The sequence below is a fragment of the Candida theae genome, assembly GCF_024610275.1.
Source record: "Candida theae strain CBS 12239 chromosome Unknown scaffold30, whole genome shotgun sequence".
NCBI classification, from domain to species: Eukaryota; Fungi; Ascomycota; class Pichiomycetes; order Serinales; family Debaryomycetaceae; genus Lodderomyces; species Lodderomyces theae.
In genome coordinates, this window is record NW_026261395.1 from 45962 (window position 1) to 64080 (window position 18119).

The window sequence follows — 18119 nt, forward strand, 5'->3', positions numbered from 1 at the left end:
ACTTATGCACGAAGGGTGACATATACATATCTTTCAGTTGGTCTTTTCAAATGCAAAGATGACTATGGTTTGCAGCAATCAACAGAGTTCTCTCTCTATCCCTCTCTCCTCATAAAAATTGAAACAAGAAAAACGTTTTTTTTTTAAATTTAATCTAATTTAATTTATTGGCAAGGGTTGACAGTCACACACACACACACACCTTAATTGGAGCAGGGGGAAGAGGAGGAGAAGAAGAGACAGAAACAGAAACAGAAACAGAAACAGAGAAAGAAATAGAGCCCTTTCATCGGATGTGCAAAGTAAGAGGCGAAAGAGCGACGCCCAACAGAAAAGAACGTTACCGCTAGTTTAATTTTAAACTATTTCTATCAGCAAGGTTATTTGGTTAAGGAGCGGTATATAGATATATATATATATATACAGATTTAGAGATTTCAATACAATATCTTCTGGGGCAATTGATGGAAGAGGATGAAGTAGTTGGGAGGAGTAAGGACTAGATAGATAGATAGAATACGTAGTAGTACTAGTAGTAGTAATGTGGTAGCGTGCAAGTGTTAGATGAAATTACCCAATTAGGAACTAAGATTGAACAGGTTAATTGTATGCAGTACACACTGAAATTCATATTTTTTTTGTTTTTATCACACTCACACACTCACACACTCACTCTTCTCCACACTTGAAACTAAATGTGACTTTCACAGTATATAACCACAGGGTATTCCACTTCCCCGACCTCTTCTTCTTCTTCTTCTTCTTCTTCTTCTTACTGCAAAGGCTAACAAGCTACCGTATCAAATACATCAACTTCTACCTCCACACCCACCCACACGCACACATTACTTTGGAGTGGTATCTACTAGCTTACTGCTCAGCCATCTTTCATCCTTGTGGGTTGCAAAAATAAAGTGAGACAATATTTTTTTGAAAGGAACATTTCTTTCAAACAGATAAGAGACAGACATACCATCACTGACCACAGACGCTGGCTAAAACTACCACGTTTCCTACTACCGTTCACTGTTCACTGCTGCTTCTGAATCAAAGGACAACAACCAAAGTGTTATTCTTCTTTTTTATCACAAGCCAAATAAAACATTTGTACGAGAAAAGTAAAAGAAAGGAGTTCCACGTGACGTGTCACAAAAACCCAACATTTCTTAACCAATTTTTCACCCGCACAACACAACACACCATTGCAAGTTTACGAGAAATCACTGTTGAGATTTAGAATTTGAAATTTAAGATTCAAAGATCCGAGATTTCATAAATTCCTATCAGACACCACTCTTCTTCTTTTACTTCAACAACAGAGACTGATACACGCAATTCATTAGACTTTCAAACAATCAGCTGTTCCCACCCCCTCACCCCCTCCACATTAGACAATTTAGAACTAGAAATTAGAACTAAACTACACTACACTACACTACACATCACTACAAAACAATAAAAAAAAAGAAAACCACTACAACTCCATCCAGTTATGCCTTTTGATAACAACGTCAAATACAGATTACAGAGAATCCAAACTCTTAACGGAGACCAGGAAATCATCCTTAAGCAAGTTTGGGCTTATATGTTGAAAAACTTTGGATACCCAATCGACATCAATGCTCAGGATTTACCATACAAACAATGCTACGTTGCTTCCACTTCAACTGCCAACTTTGATGAGTCTCAAGGTGTCGCCACTGGTATTTTGTCCAAAACCAATACTAGAGGCTCAATCAACTCTAGCAAATCATCAGCATCAAAGAAGAAAATGGGATTGTTTGGTTCAAAGAAGTCTTCAAATGCTAGCGTCTCTAATGCTGGTGGTGCTGGTGCTTCAACTGGTCTGCCACCTGCTAATTCCAAGAGAATGCATCAAATCCAGACTCAATCTTCCCATGAGAGATACCAGCCGGTCGATATTCCAAGTGAGATTTATTATGCCATCTATGCTCACCATTTCAAGTCTGCATTTGAATATGCTGACGATTTTGATGGTAGTTCTGCTGCTCCACAACAGCAACAACAACAACAGTTGAACGGGTTTGCCGCTGGTGGCGCTGGTGGCGCTCCCGGTGCCAATGGCAGTGGATACAACGACTATGATGATTATGATGACGATGATGTCGCATCAGTCAATTCAATGGAAACTTTTGTCACTGCTGAAACCACATTGACTGATTACGACGACTTGCCATCTCACATCTTCAACAGTTCTGGCAAACAGTCACACGGAGGCAACTACGGTGGCAGAATTGGACATCCTTCCCACAACAACAACAACAACAAGCACCGTGGAAACCACCACAACAGACACAACAAGCACAACAAGCATCGTCAAAACTCGCACTACCAACAACAACAGTATGGTCAACAGCAACACTTGTCCAACGGTGGTGGTGGTGGTGGTGGTCAAATTGATCTTTTCCAAGCAACCGTCAACAACCCAATCAGCGTTCAATCAGACAGTTCGTTTTATTCTCACTTGGGTCAATACAACGCCAAGGAGATCCATCAAGCATTGACCAAAGTCATGCGTAACGATTTAGTTGATAACTTGGTGTTGAAATTCATCAGAGCCAGAAAATGGGACACTGAAAAGGCATTGGCCATGATGTACAAATCGTTGAATTGGAGATACCATGAGTTCCCTACCGATGACTGGTTGATGGAGTCGGATGGTCCGTCCTACTTGAACGGCACCAACAAGGGGTTCATCAAGAACTTCACTACTGAGAAGTCATGGATCAAAGGTAGAGATAAAAACAATAACCCAATTTTCATGTTTCAAGCTAAGAAACACTTGACTTCAGACTCGCCATTGCCACAGAACCAGAGATATGCCGTTGTCACTATTGAATGGGTGCGTTTGTTTTTGAGAGAAGTTAGCGAATCAGTCGACACATGTACGATTGTGTTTGACTTGACTGGATTCTCCTTAAAGAATGCCGATTACGCCACCATCAAGTTCCTTGCTGATGTGTTTGAAGCTCACTACCCGGAGACGTTGGGATTCATTTTGATCCACAATGCGCCATGGATCTTCTCTACGGTGTGGAACATCATCAAGAACTGGTTGGACCCTGTTGTTGCGTCCAAGATCCACTTCACTAAAGATGCCAAGGAGTTGAGCAAGTTTATTGACCCGACTTTGATCCCAGATTATCTTGGTGGTGAGGACACGACTAGAGGCTTTTACCCTATTCCCGAACCGCTGGATGAGTTCCCTCCAAAGAGGAAAGATGCAGAGTATGCGAGATTGAAGAGGGAGAGAGATATTTTGCTTACCAGGTTTTTCGAAACTACTAGGAGATGGATCGAGTCGACTAATCCGCAAGTTAGTGATCGGTACTTGAAGGATAAGTTGGATTTGAATATTGCCTTGTCCAAGAATTATATTCAGTTGGATCCGTATATTAGAAACAGGGGTATTTATGATAGGGACCACACTTTGCAAGTTGGACATTAGATGAGACAATGTCATAAATTGTAGGGAAAGATCTATGGCTTTTGGGCCTGTTGTTGTTATTGATTACATATTTTTCTTAGCTTTTATATATTTATATATATATATACATATATATATTATTTAGACTAGTTTCTAGATTAAATTTAGCGTTAGAGTGACATCGAGGGATCTGCTATAGGAACTCTAGAGTTGACCAGTCCATACTGCTTAGAATTTTGCATTACACAATCTCGCAAACAGTGTGTTGCAAGCTTGTGAGGGTGATGGGCCACCAAAACACGCACCAACACGAAATTGTAAAGCACCTCTTTAGGTGGTCAATGTGGAGGTGATGAGCGTGGGACAGAATGTCTTCAGCTCTGATATCTCCCTGTGTGAATGCATCTTTAACCTTTTGGCTGTTTATGAGTAACACAGGTTACGTGTCGCAATTCACCCACTACGTGATGAGTGAAGGATGTGGGTTGTTTGTGTATGTGTTTTTTTCATCTGCAGCCATTCATTTCTGTGTAATTTGGTGACTCGTGTGGGTATGTGTTGATGGGTTGATGTGTTAATCACACTCAAAATAACAACCACTAAGGAGTAAGTACACTATATAAACCCCCCATAAATTACCCAACTGCTTCAATAATTGTGACTCTCTTTCCATCTTTTCCTTCTCCCACCAGTTTACAGTAACCAACTTTGCTTTCTCAAAAACAAACTTGCAACCCCTCAATCACTTACGATGAAGTTTGCCAGTGCACTCAAACTACGGTCCACTCTAAACGGACAACTCAACCAACTAAAGTTCACTATCGTATCAGAACCAATGTCCCAACAGGGCAAGTCTAAGCATTATCTAAAGTGAAACCACGTCAAATACATGGCAGAGCTAGCTGAATTTTGGTTACCCATTAACAAAATCAACTACACATATGCTGAAACAAAAGTTCATTTCCCGAAGAGACATGCTTCCACACCAGACTTAGGTGACCACAAACATTCATACGCTCCGATATATTATAGGTGTCAGTGAAGGGATGGAAGTAGATGACGTTGATAAAATTATAATGGCTTGTGTTGTTGACGCAGACAAGCATCTGAGGAAGTATGTTGTTGACAAGGAGAAAGTTGCTGTTGAGCTGGCTTCTTCCGAAGCAGATTAGACTGTTGATTTGAAGCTATGACAACTAGAAACCAGAACGTCCTAAGAACACTTTTGTTGCAAGCAGGTAGCAACAGATGATCCAATTACCAACCACAAACAACCCATCACTTCATATACTGCGGGATTCACGTTTGCCTGAAACAAGCCAACATCTCAGTTGTCGCACGACCACGCCTTGCACCTCGCCACATCCTCCGCTCTCTGTAACCACCCGCCTCCGCCTTCTACTACACTACCACTAGTCACATCGCTGCTCACATGTAATTGGCTTTTTGAAATTATATATTGCAAGCAACAACCACATTTCAACGGGTGAGTACTGGGGCTGCGCAGGGCGCGTCTCATCGCCACGAAAAAGCTATCCAACAACCAATTGATCTATCTAAACAAAATGGAATATTGACCTTTTTTTTTTTTTTGTTCTTTCACTCATTCTGCATGTGAGTAGTCTAGTGGAGCAAGATAGTGTATGGGGAGCTCAGGAGCGAGGGAGTGAGGGAATGCGCGAGTGTATGTGTTGTATGTGTTATTTGTGTTATTTGCGTGTGTGTGTGTGTGTGTGTGTGTGTGTGTGTGTGTGTGGGTGCTTCAGTCTTATGGGATGGGTCTCGTTTATTTTGGTTGTGATGCTTTGGTTGGTTTATGTTTTGTGAGGGAGGGTTGGGGGAATTGGAAAAGCTTGTTGTGAGGGAGGGTTTCGGGGCAAAGCAACAAAGGAAAGGTAGACAACGCGGGTGTGTGTGTGTGTGTATGTATTTATGTTATATAGACTTGATACATGGCTGTAGCTTGTGTTGATTTGGGTGTGGTTTCCAAATTTAGAGGTTGCGAAATGGCAAAAAGAAGTGGCAATCTGTGCAACAATATTATTGTATGTCGTGGTTCCAGTTGTTATGACACTGACAATATTATTTTCTCGACATTGATTTTGTTTTGTAAGTTTGGACACGACTTATTCGATAGGAAGAAAATCCATCATCAGTAACAACATCTACTGTCTCATTATATACTATATCCAATTATCAAACACTACATTGGTCAAACGTATCACCTCATAACTTCTAACTACAACCACCACACTGACATACACCACACATGTCATCTCGCAGAACTCGCAGAAGGTCACTTAGCACCGACACAAAGCCAATCAAGCCAGAACGTGGAAGAGCACATGCCGAAGTCGACGATGCCAGAGGAGTTACTCGCATAGGAGCAGCCGGGAACGAAGGGGGAGGTGAAGAAGAAGAGGAGGAGGAGGAGGATGACTTGGAAGAAGGAGGAGACGAAGCCGACGAGGAAGACGAAGATGGAGAAATCACTCGATGTATATGTAAACAAGATGAACTCCAGTCGGATTCAATCAATCCTGAATTTGCCCAGTTTTTGAAGAGAAATTACAAAATCAATATTGACCAAGGCTTGTTTATTAGTTGTGAGAAATGTGGCGTTTGGCAACATGGATACTGTGTTGGTTTATTCACCAATGATGATGTTCCTGATTTATATTGGTGCGAATTGTGTAAACCAGAAAATCACCTATTTGTGAAGGGGGATGGGTACCTGAAACGGACATTGTACAAACCTGTTAACGACAAAAGGAAGAAGATTGAACTGTTTGGTATCGGCAATGGAATCAAAGTGGAGTCCATGGATAATAGTAGTGGCAGTAAACGAAGACGAGTAGATCGAGTATCTCCTCCAACCACAAACGCAAATACCACTGCTACAACCACCCAGAGTAAGGATCGACGGAAAGATAGACGCACCCATCATCACCACCTGGATGAAGATGAGTATGATGAGCAATTACGCAAAGCGTTGAGAGAGAGTGCAAAGGAGTCGGGATTACCAGTGGATGAATCTGATGCTACTGGTACAGTATCGACTGGAACCCATGCAACCGCGTTGGGAGGAGGAGGAGGTGCTAGTGCTGGTGGTGCTGGTGGAGATCACTATTCGCCGAGAAAGAGGACTAGTCGTGGTGTTTCTGGTGCCAATTCTGAAGCTGACAATGATCTGTCATTAAAGCGAGAGTATGAAGACGAGGATTCAGAGACTGGTGGGTCGACAGCAGGCGGCGCAGGTGGTAACAAATCCAGCACTAATGCAAGAGTGGCGGCTGACTTGCGAAAATCACGAAACAAGAGTAATGGCAAAAAGAAGCGTGAGGGTTTCTCAACAAACCCAGCAAAGAGCAGCAACAGCAGCACAACCACCGGTAGTGGCAAGGCAAATTCTCCTTCGTCCTCCTCGGCAACATCAACAACGGCTGCTGCTGCGGCGGCGGCAGCAGCAGCACAAGCAAGTAAGGACGAATTGATAAATGCTCCTTACAAGCCTCGCTTTGTCAATTCTCAATCATCCATCTATGACTTGCGCAAGCGTACCAGTGCCATTATTGAGTGGATAGCAAGAACACAATATGACTTGCAACAAGAGCGAAACTACAAGTTTGAGTTGTTTTCATTCACACCTGATTCGGAAGCTATACTGGAGGAGAAGCTGGCTTTGGAAGCTAGTTATAACGATAAGCTAATGATGATTGATGATCTACAACGCAAGATTAACGAATGGGAGATTCGATTTGGTAAATATGCTCCATAGAGTGACGAAAAGGGCCAGCTTTAGTACTTCTCTGTATTACTTAGTTTTTATTATAAAATTTCACGTAGTTGTGCTTGTCGGTCTTGACTTGAAGTAGCAAAATCTTCGATTTCAGATTGATCGCTCTTGCTTGTTTTAGACACCATTTGGTACATTTTCGTCAACCATTGATCACTGTTCAACATTGTGTCACCACCAATGATTATATTGTACTTTCTATTTCCAGCTTGATTAAACTCATGCACCAACCGCAATTCTTCATATGTTACACCACCTTGGAAATAAATGATCAAGTCTTGGACTGCATCCAAAGATGTGTCACCATACTGTTTCTTCACCACTTCTGGATACAAAGTAGACAAGTGCGCGGATGACGTCAGTTGAGCTGCTGCGGCAGAATCATGTTTGATCAAACTAGTCAAAATTTGGTTCAATCTTGGCGTGTACAGGAGGTACACATTCTCGCTACCTGAGTGATTGGAACTGTTTCGGTTAAACAAGTTGTTGATGTTGACTTTCTTATTGGTGAATAAATTCGACAAGCCTTGACGGTTGTTTTGGAGTTGGCCATTTGCGTCTGGAGATGAACCACCGAGTGCCAGATCATGCGATTTGAACAACGTGGTGAATTTTTTTATCAAATCCAATTGCAGCTGAGTGGGCAATGGTGATGTCACCGTTTCATTTTCCAATTTGTTGATAAATAATGACAAGTCAGCTGGATTATGGAACTTGTAGCTGTAAAGCAACACCAATTTGATCTTGTTCACAGTAGATATGGCCCTATTCTCCAAAACTTGAATCATTTTGTTTCTGATATCCAGTTGGCTGTCTAAATCGCAAATAATCGTTTGTTGTAGTTCACCAATATCCCACAACTGTTGCTTAGAGATTTGCTCATCAATACCACTGATCAAGTTCAAGTGAGTCAATATATTAACGGAGATCTTCTTGTACTCGGGAAACTTGGTCAATGTCTTTTTCAACTCGGCCAAATTCAGCAGTTTTAAATTATCAATTGATGATTGCTTAGTTTCAGTCTTGTAATGTTCAACATATTTCTGAAACTTGTTTGTCAAATCCCCATAGTTTAAAAACATCGACTCGTTATAGAAAGAATCATCCTGCTGGGAAAGAACTACCTGATTGTCAGGTAAACTAACCACATTCTTATCAATTGTTAAAAACTCATGGATCATTGATTGATAAGTCCATGGAGTCAAAATCGGGGTGATTGGGTCATTCTTCCGATCAAGCAACAACAACACTGGTGGTGTATCTGACCGCAGATTCAAGTCATCAAACAAGTTGTTGTTGGAATTCGAATTTATAATGTATAACAACTCCGAACTAAGTTTTTTCAACTCAATCGAATTCGACTCAAACTTGATAATGGGACTCTTTTTCAAAGCCAAAAGTAAACTAGACAAGCTCTTGGCCTGTTCCAACACTGGGTTGACGCTGGCTTTGGACGATAGTGTATTGTTCAAGTATAGCTCGTCATTCAAGATGTAATAATCTTGGAAAATTTCAAGTACCCTATCTATAGCTTCGTACTCGTCAGCCACTGCCAATTGTTCAATATCATTCTTTCCGGCAACATTATTGAAATATATGTGGTATTTGCGGAAATGAGGCGACTTCATCTCTTCAAGTAAGCTTTTGATCGATGCTGGATTTGGGTTGATGTAAACAATGCATTCCAAGTGTTTCATTGTCGACAACTGCTTATAATTCTCAATCAATTCGATCAAGATGATATCATTGGATAAAAGCTGTGATTGGGTGTATGATAGCGATGTGATTGATGTGGTAATATTGTCAAGAAGTAGCACCTTGGGGATCTTTTTGTTGGCAGCATTGTTATTGGAGAAGGAGGCTGCGGAAGCTGTCGAGGTTGTGCCCGATTTGAATAGTTTGTCAAAATACGTTTGTTTTACCTTGAATAGACTAAGTGACATTGTTTGTGGTGGTATAAAGTTGATAGATGAGGGGGTATTGAGGTGCTCTATATAGTTGAAGCCATTAACGAGGAGGAGTAGGCAAAATGGTTTTTTTTTTTTTCTAGCGTCAAAGAGAGGTCCCAACACAGAAGAATCATACAACGAAGAGAGTCCCCCCGTGTTTCATCCCTATTGAGTTTTAGAGCAGTACGGACTACAATTGCCAAAGCTAATTGGCCATGTAGCGTTAAGAGGCAGTTGTGTAGCTAGACCATGAGAGATTATTGTGCGACAATAGGGAAGAGAACTTGTCTATACTCGCAAGTTTCCCCTCAAACTCTATAAGATCTGGGGTAGGCCAACAAAATGGAATACACGTATAAGAGGGCGGCAATGCGAATTGAGGAGTGTTGTGTCCAGACAACTGAGACTACCAACTCATCATATTGGATCATTTGTACCCCGCTGAAACCTTCACTTTCTACCTCTCAAATTTACAACAAGCACACAAATGTTGAACAGTGAGCCAAGAAAGTTGCTTACTCTCTATCTACACCAAAGCAGAATCTCCCTCCCCATCCGACTGAGTCCAATAACATAGCAATTGGGGTTGAATTCACGTTAGTGTGAAGCTCTTTTCGCCCCTCCTCCCCCCCCCCCCTTCGTTCTCTGCTTCTAAACAAAGAAAAAAAGCGAAAAAAAAAAAAAAAAACTTCCACCAGCGATGCTCATCACCCGTTTTTCCACCAGAAATATTCACGCCTTTCTTACCTTCTTCTTACAGTATATCAGTGTTACCACCAAAGAAGTATGCCCAAATCCAGACGCTCCAAGTTAGTGACATTATCACAAACTGATAAAAAGGGTAAAGAATCCAAATTGAAACTCTTTGATGAGATCAGATCTGCTCTTGACAATTATTCCCAGGTTTGGATATTACAATTGAAAGATATCAGGACTCCCGTGCTACAAGATATAAGGTCAGACTGGACTGACTCAAAGCTTATCTTGGGCAAACGGAAAGTTATTCAAAAGGCATTCGGTGAGACCCCTGAAGAAGAGTATTTGTCGGAATTGGCTAAATTGACCAAAATCTTATCCACTACTGAGGATTTGATCCCGGGTATTTTATTCACCAACGAGGACGATTCAACTGTAAAGAGCTATTTCGATGCTTACAAAAGACAAGACTATACCAGAGTCAAGAATAAGTCGCCTATAACTTTCGAAATTCCTGCCGGTATAGTTTACTCAAGAGGCGGACAAATTCCCGAGGAAGAAGATGTCCCTATGTCACATTCGTTGGAGGAAACGTTGAGGAATAAGTACAAGATGCCCACAAAGATCAAGAGTGGGAAGATTGTTTTGGAAAAGCCATACTTGGTGTGCAATGAAGGAGATGTGTTGGACGTTAGACAAGCCTTGATATTGAAACAGTTTGGTGTTGCCGCTAGTGAATTTAAAGTTCCGTTGGTGGGTCATTACAGTAAAGAATCAAGCAAGGTTGAAAAATTTGACAATTAAAGTTTGAAAGACTAGGAGAGTTGAAGCACTCTTTCTATTTTGTTTACTTTTAACTGTATTGTGTCCTCTTGATCTTTAGTTAACTTTCGTATATTTGCCAAAGTATGACGATATACTGTAGTATGGCTTAATGTGGGAACCTCAACTGAGATCGTCTGAATGATTTGTTATGTGTGTACTCCTTAAATTTGATTGGTATCAATAATCTAAAAGTAGATGTATTAAAATTGTAATATGATACGTGGTTATCCTCTAGAAAACTATACAAATGATTTATGTAGGATGATAAATCATGTTCTTGTATATATAAACTATACAATTCAAATGTGTGAATAATAAGATTAACACATTGAATTTGCAACACTTGGTAATATTTTCACGACAATGAATTGTTACATGTTTTCATAGTAACAAAGAAGCAGGGTGGAACAATATGCAACAGGGTGTGTATGAGAGTTATCTACAGGCATTCGATTTCCCATCAGAATCAACAATGAAACTCTACATTTGTCAATGTGTGAGTTTACTATTTATTTTAAGGTACAACAATAAAACCCACAACAACGGTGTTGCAACAACAAGGTCAACAACTACAAGCAGAACCAAGATTGCACTTGAAGTACTTCTTTTTATTTTTTTTTTTCAGTCAATGCCGCCTGCCACCCCACCGAAATGGACCAAGCCACAACATAGAATACTCTATTCCTCCTATCACAAAGCACCTTCATTATCGCCCTTCTCTTGTCTTGCACCGAAAAGATCACTATCATCGTCCTCATCGTCCTCATCGCCCCCATCGTCGCCGTCTTCTGTCTCTGGTTTCCTAACCTGCACAAAGTGAATAAGAGCAGGCTCTTTGCCCAAATTTTTCATCCCGTACTCGTTGCCCAGGGGTATGCATATATTGCACCCTTTGTTAGCAATAAAGGTCTCCTCATTGAATGTTACCTCAACTATTCCCTTGACTATAAGCAAGTAGTAATTACTTGATGAGATGTACAATGGCGGTTTGGTTCCGATCAACTCCATCATACCAACAGCACAATCGTCAACCATGTTACTAAACAAATGCATAATTCTCAAATTTGGGTCTTCTGAGGTAGTTCCATCCTCGTGTAACACCAAGTTTGATTTGAAATCTGTATACTGTGAACTGACTGCAATTGATCGTTCAATAAATTTTCCATTCTCAGGCACATTTACCTTCAACACTTTATCCTTGTACCATGACGTGCCCGGCAACCCCGACTGCAAGACATTTTGTTCTTCTGGATCATGTTCATCGGAACTGATTGGCGATATGGGTGCATCAGCGAGTTTGCGTCTTCTGTTTCTTCGATTCTGTCGTGTGCTCAACAACTCTACTGTGTCAGGTACATGGACAACTTCGGCAATTGATCTCAATGGCAACTTGTGGACATCTCGTACAATAGTCATATCCGGCTCATCGTTATCATCATCATCATCATCAGATTTCTCCTCATCTGGCCGTTTTTGATGTGGTTTGGTAAATATGATACGCTCATTTCTCCAAAATGCCAACGGTTTAATTCGAATACGTTTCGATCTTCGTAATCCTTCTGGAGGCGGGGATGGTAAAGTGGGCACCTCTGTGATGTAGGTGGGTGACATGTTGCTTGTGCCTCCTGATGGTTGTGATCTGTTGCTCCGTTTCTTTCTTTTAGGTTGACTCTGGCTCTGGCTCTGACTTTGATCTGTTGAAGGTGATCTGACAAAAAGTTCGGTTGTAGTTGAACCACCTGCATCAGTGACTTCCTCGTCATCTTCATCTGTATCTTTAGTGTCTTCAATAAATGCAGACACAGAGGCCTGCGTACTCTCATCCAGTTCGGAGAAACTATTTCGCCTCTTACTTCTTTGGTCAAGACGTCTGGATGATCTTGGGGCTCTGACTGACCGCTCAAGTTGTGGCGGTGGTAGTTGTGGTGGTGATAGTGGTGGTGGTGGAGAAACCAGACGCAGATCGTAATCATCCTGCTGTCCTGATCCAGGGTCATATCCTTGACTGTCTTCCGGGCGTAGTTCCTGGTCCTGATCAAAGTAGTTGTCGTCTTGTTGCGCAAAGTCGTAATCATCTACATCGTCAAGAAAATTGTCCCTCTGAGATGCGCCCAAGGAACTTCCTTGCCGCTGCTCAGGCAATGGTGAGCGCAAGGGTGACTGCTTGTTCACACCGAGCATTTGATTTTGCTCACCCCCGGGCCCACCTCCCATGTCTTCTCCATTATCAAAATCAATTTTTCTTGCAACATAGTTAAAAGGTGACTGATCTTCCTTCTCCAGTGCATAGTCATTACCAATGTCTTCAACATCAAACCCAGAGTCATAAGGCGGTATACCTCCAGTTCCCTGTTGGAGACCATATCGTGTAGATGTGGCTTTTGGTGCTGCTGTTATAGTAGTAGCACCGCCAAAATTACCAAAACGACCCATCCGGGTAGTTACGTTATACGATGTGGGTGACTTGTATACCTCTCCTTGCCGTAGTACTCTTTCATCCTGTTCTCTGAGCATGATTTGTGCTTGTGTGTCATCAGCAAAAAACTCATCCATATCATCCATTCCGTATTCATCTCGATGGAGATTTGCTTTGATTGTGAGCCCCAACTTTCTGGACCTCTTACCCAACTGTAACAACTCCATCTCTATTGTTGTGTGTGTGTGGATGTGTGTGGATGTGTAGTGGTTTATATGTTGTGTTGTGAGTTGTGTTTGTTTACACTTTAAACTTTGTTTATGTTTTGGTTTTTTTTTTCATTTTGCGTTTCCACAACCATCATCGCCAATTCCATTCACTCATCAGAGCAATTTGCGCTTTTTCCACACCATCGCTACTAGACTGTACTCATTGGCTGTGGTGATACTTTTAAACCGACAGATTAGATTAATAGATATAAAGAGATTGGTGCATACTGATTGTCCACGCAGAGATTCTAAGTTAACCACTCGTACAATTCAGCACCTTTTTTTTTTTTTTTTTTAACAATTTATTTATTCTCCCCTTCTCAAAGGATTTACCAAAAGGATCCTTTAAGTGTCTAGTTTAATCCTAATCTAAAGACTAAATGATTTTTCTTTTTTAACTTGTGCTGATTCTAGATCTATTTTAATCCACCTTTTTCAAAACGATGGCGGTTCTGCTTGGAATATACACCATCAATGAGTTTGATCGATTATTCCAAGGGTCGTTCTCTGTAAAAAATTCTTGCTTCTTACCAGGCACGGGATCTTTGATTCTGTCATGCCCACCAAACTTGGCGTCATCTGAATTCAAAATGATTTCGTACTTTCCAGCAGCCTCAACACCGACTTTGTAATCAGTGAAAGATTGTGTTGGATTGAAATTGAATACAAACAACAACCCATTCCTCTCAAACACCAACACCTTATCTTGCTCGTGTTTCAACGATACATAAGCTTGTGGTGAATCCAACACATCCAAATGCTGCATTGCCGCATCAAAATCAAAAAGAAATCTGTACCGTAACAAGTCATCATCAATCAAATTGAATTGTCTTCTGGCGTAATGGTACGATTCCCCATTACCGGCACGAGGAAAGTCTAACCACTCAGGATGACCAAATTCGTTTCCTTCAAATGTTAAATACCCTTCTCCACCAAGCGCAAAGGTCACCAAACGGATCATTTTATGTAAAGCTAATCCTCGATCAATAACTGGTGTCAATTCAGTAAGTTTCGACATATTGGTGTACATCTCCTTATCCATCAACCAAAAAGCCAACGTCTTGTCTCCAACCAAAGCTTGATCGTGCGATTCACAATAACTGATGCATTTTTCTGCGTGACGACGATTGGTTAATGTATGGACAATATTGCCAAGATCCCAGTCTTCATCCTTTTGATGCTTCAAAATCTTGATCCACATGTCGGGTATAGCCATGGATAGTCTATAGTCAAATCCAATACCACCTTCGTCAATCGGACGACATAATGTAGGCATACCCGAGACATCCTCTGCTATTGACGTAATTTCAATGTGTTCCCTTTTACTTACATCCTTCATCAACTGGTGAGCCAACATCAAGTATGCAATGGCTTCATTATCTGCCCACTCTTCATTAAAGTACTCATTGTAGTCTCCACTGAAACCAAAGCTCAATCCATGATGTTTGTACAACATACTAGTCACCCCGTCAAATCTGAAACCGTCAAATTGATAAACATCGAGATAAAACTTCAAATTGGATAACAAAAACCTCAACGTTTCATAGTTTGAATAGTTGAACAAACGTGAGTCCCACAAGTCATGGTTCCCCTTACCTCCACCGTGAAACAAGTAATGATCGGTCCCATTAAACATATTCAACCCATCAGCAACATTTTTGGAACTATGTGAATGCACAACATCCAACAAGACTCTAATTCCATAGCCATGCGCAGCATCAATCAACTCTTTCAATTCTTCTGGAGTTCCATACCTTGAACTAGCGGCAAAGAAACTGGTGATTTGATACCCAAACGATGCGTAATATGCATGTTCCATAATCGCCATCAATTGGATGGTGTTGTATCCCAACTCATGAATCTTGGGCAAAATGTTCTTGGTAAAGCTCTTATAACTTCCAATCTTGGGCTCAGGAGTAGAAATTCCCACGTGGGCTTCATAAACTTTGATACCTTGTGATAACACTGGTCTTTTGTTTTTGAAATGGTACACCTCCGAAGCTGGCGGGTTCCAAAACCTTCCCTCGTACAAATTATCATCCTTGTTGAAAGTTGCTCTTTGGCACCAAGGATCTAATCGATAAATCCACTCGCCATCCGGCAACTTCATGGCAATCTTGTATCTTGAATCATGGGGAATCGTACCATCGCCTTTTATTTCCAATTCCCAACGACCAAAATTATTCACTTGTTTCAATTGATGTGATTCGACATTCCAGTTGTTGAAATCGCCAACTAAACTAACTTGCTCAACATTGGGAATGTACTCAACAATCTTGTACCCGTCACCATTTGCTCTTGCATGCAATCCATACGTCTTGTATGCATCAGCAAAATGCAATAACGACCCCTCGCTTAAATCAAGCTTGGAGAGCCAGTCACGGAAGCTCACCTGTCTGTCAATCAACTCTTTTGAAAATGGCTCTAACCAAGGGTCCAAGTCAAGAACCCCCTTGATTAAATCTCTATTGTTTTTGGAATCGGTGGTGGACATTGTTGGTTGATGTGGGATGAGTGCAATTGGTCTGTACTGGTAAGGGTGATATACAAAGACCTATAATTTATTATATGTTTTATATATCTGCGTTTATTACTGGAATCAACAGTGGTCCGGATTGGGGAAATTTGTGACGGTATCAGGAAGAGATTACTATTATCCCAACAACAATTTTGATTAATGTTATGAGGAGCCACAAAACAATAAGTTTTAGACGCCTGATTTATTTTTAAGAATTTGTGCATCAAAAACAAGAGCAAGCACTTTCAGGAGGACTCCGTCTACCCCGCCATGCATGCATCATACATATGGCCTCAAACTTTGTAACGTACAGTTGATGCACCATACGGTGAAGATATAGCTACATTAGGATTCTTGTTACATTGTAATCCTATAAGAAGTTGGCAGGACCCCGACTACGACCACCTCTCAATGATTTTAGCCAAAAAAAAAATTTTGGCCCCTTTTTTAACATCTGCTATACTTTTACATATCTCTAACACAATATGTTCCACTCCTTCTATCTAAACCGTTGGTTCAACACCCTCTCGGACCCTTCCTCTTTATACTCCTTTTCACTAACCCACATTTGATGGAAAGTGCCCAAACTTGACAATACACTTCCACCGATCCAAGACTGATTAATTCTCTCTAACGAGTTCCCCACTGCGTGCAATCTGACTTTCAACCCCGGGTTATTATTCAGTAGTTCATGGTACAATCGTTCTGTAAGCGACGTCACTAATGACGTACCTCCAGTAACAATTATATTGTTAGCCAACGATGCACGCAAGTCGATATCTATTATTGAAATCACTTGGGTGACTAATTGAGCCACGCCACGTACTTCAATTTTCCCATTAGCTCCATCGGCACCATCTTCATTCTTGCGAATGCGCTTCACTGGTCGGTATTCGTTGATGGTGTTGAATTCAATCCCCGGGATTTCACCATTGGAAGGGGGTGGTTGTGAAGAAGGCTTGTAAAATTTGTAGAAACCGGGATCAAATAACGTCTCGGCAATTTCAAATCGCTCTTGTCCAAGCGTTATAGATTGGCCCGTGGGTAATTCAAATGATCGTTTAGCAAACTCGGATGTGGTGTTTGAAGAAGCTTCCGGTGACGACGCGGTTGCAAGTAATTTTTTTGCTTCTTGTGATGGCACTTCCAACATTGACTCTTTAAACTCGTGCCATACTCTTGCAATTTGATACTGCTTGAACAGATCACTCACACTCGATGCGTTGTCCTTCAATTCAAACTTCGCTTCCTTATCCTCGGGAAAAGAAGTTGCCGTTTTGCTCTTGATGAAAACACTAGGCTCAACGACGATTCCTTCTTTAGTTATATAATCCTCAATGATCAGGTTCAAAAACTTACCAGCGTACGGAACCTTCAATGAGCTCTTAATCAAACAGATTCCGTCAACAACTGGAGTCACGCTGATACTTTCATGTCCCAAATCAACAACTAAACAATTAGCCCTGCCCTGTTGAAAACTTACGCACGACGGTACTTTTGCCAAATACAAACCAGGGAATTCAAACTTCTCATAAATCAAACCAATCAATTTCGTCCTATACTCATTGGTGCTCCATACAGGTTCGGTGATTAAGATTGGTTGTTCCTTTTCTATAATCTTTAATTGCTTGAAGGAATTTGCAAACAACTCAAATGCAGCATCCCAGTCAACAATTAACGAGTCTTCAACTATTGGCTTAATTTCAAACGCTTCCTTGCGTGGCACATTGATGCTCTCTCCAAACACTTTGGCACCACTTGATAATTGCCCGTAGGAGGACGGTGTTATGATCTTTGGAAAATCGTCACCGGCATAGCCTATACGAATGTTGAAAGACCCAATGTCTAGCACAATAGCATTGATTTCATCACCACCGTAGACAGTGTTAGCTGTAGATGACATTGATGGATCTGAGTCTGTAAAGATTGAATTGAATTGTTGACTATCGTTGTAGTAGTTGTGATGTGTGTTTTTTGACGGAATCTCTGTAGTAGGAAAAAAATTTGTTACTGTTCCCACTTAGGAAAGAGCCGCATGTATCACATGACACATGCAAACAATCCAAAGAGAAGTGCCTCCTCCCCCTCCTCCTCCACCCTGCCACCAAGTTGCCTTCGACAGCAGAGTCATTCCCGTTAATATACCCTCTCTCTTACTTACTCATGCTATATAGTCTGCGCAATCGTCTCTCAAACAGCACT

The 18119-nt window shown here is 41.2% G+C and overlaps 7 protein-coding genes across 7 annotated transcripts; 3 read left to right on the forward strand and 4 right to left on the reverse strand. All coding sequences in view use genetic code 12, as the record gives it.

Moving 5' to 3' along the window:
- Positions 1 to 1492: 1492 nt before the first annotated feature.
- KGF57_001754 (uncharacterized protein) lies at positions 1493 to 3469 on the forward strand (the record flags this gene model as incomplete). Its single annotated transcript, XM_051750993.1, has 1 exon — positions 1493 to 3469. One exon carries the CDS (start codon positions 1493 to 1495, stop codon positions 3467 to 3469), a length of 1977 nt encoding a protein of 658 aa, XP_051609728.1.
- A 2248-nt stretch (positions 3470 to 5717) lies between these two features.
- On the forward strand, positions 5718 to 7226 carry KGF57_001755 (uncharacterized protein; the record flags this gene model as incomplete). The annotated part of the gene is made up of 1 exon (XM_051750994.1): positions 5718 to 7226. One exon carries the CDS (start codon positions 5718 to 5720, stop codon positions 7224 to 7226), a length of 1509 nt encoding a protein of 502 aa, XP_051609729.1.
- Positions 7227 to 7276: 50 nt separating this feature from the next.
- On the reverse strand, positions 7277 to 9187 carry KGF57_001756 (uncharacterized protein; the record flags this gene model as incomplete). The annotated part of the gene is made up of 1 exon (XM_051750995.1): positions 7277 to 9187. One exon carries the CDS (start codon positions 9185 to 9187, stop codon positions 7277 to 7279), a length of 1911 nt encoding a protein of 636 aa, XP_051609730.1.
- Positions 9188 to 9979: 792 nt separating this feature from the next.
- Positions 9980 to 10693, forward strand: MRT4 (Mrt4p; the record flags this gene model as incomplete). The annotated part of the gene is made up of 1 exon (XM_051750996.1): positions 9980 to 10693. The coding sequence occupies one exon, from the start codon at positions 9980 to 9982 to the stop codon at positions 10691 to 10693; it is 714 nt and encodes a 237-aa protein (XP_051609731.1).
- A 711-nt stretch (positions 10694 to 11404) lies between these two features.
- Positions 11405 to 13357, reverse strand: MIF2 (Mif2p; the record flags this gene model as incomplete). Its single annotated transcript, XM_051750997.1, has 1 exon — positions 11405 to 13357. One exon carries the CDS (start codon positions 13355 to 13357, stop codon positions 11405 to 11407), a length of 1953 nt encoding a protein of 650 aa, XP_051609732.1.
- A 463-nt stretch (positions 13358 to 13820) lies between these two features.
- GLC3 (1,4-alpha-glucan branching enzyme) lies at positions 13821 to 15893 on the reverse strand (the record flags this gene model as incomplete). Its single annotated transcript, XM_051750998.1, has 1 exon — positions 13821 to 15893. One exon carries the CDS (start codon positions 15891 to 15893, stop codon positions 13821 to 13823), a length of 2073 nt encoding a protein of 690 aa, XP_051609733.1.
- Positions 15894 to 16416: 523 nt separating this feature from the next.
- ARP4 (Arp4p) lies at positions 16417 to 17820 on the reverse strand (the record flags this gene model as incomplete). Its single annotated transcript, XM_051751000.1, has 1 exon — positions 16417 to 17820. One exon carries the CDS (start codon positions 17818 to 17820, stop codon positions 16417 to 16419), a length of 1404 nt encoding a protein of 467 aa, XP_051609734.1.
- Between the last annotated feature and the right edge of the window lie 299 nt (positions 17821 to 18119).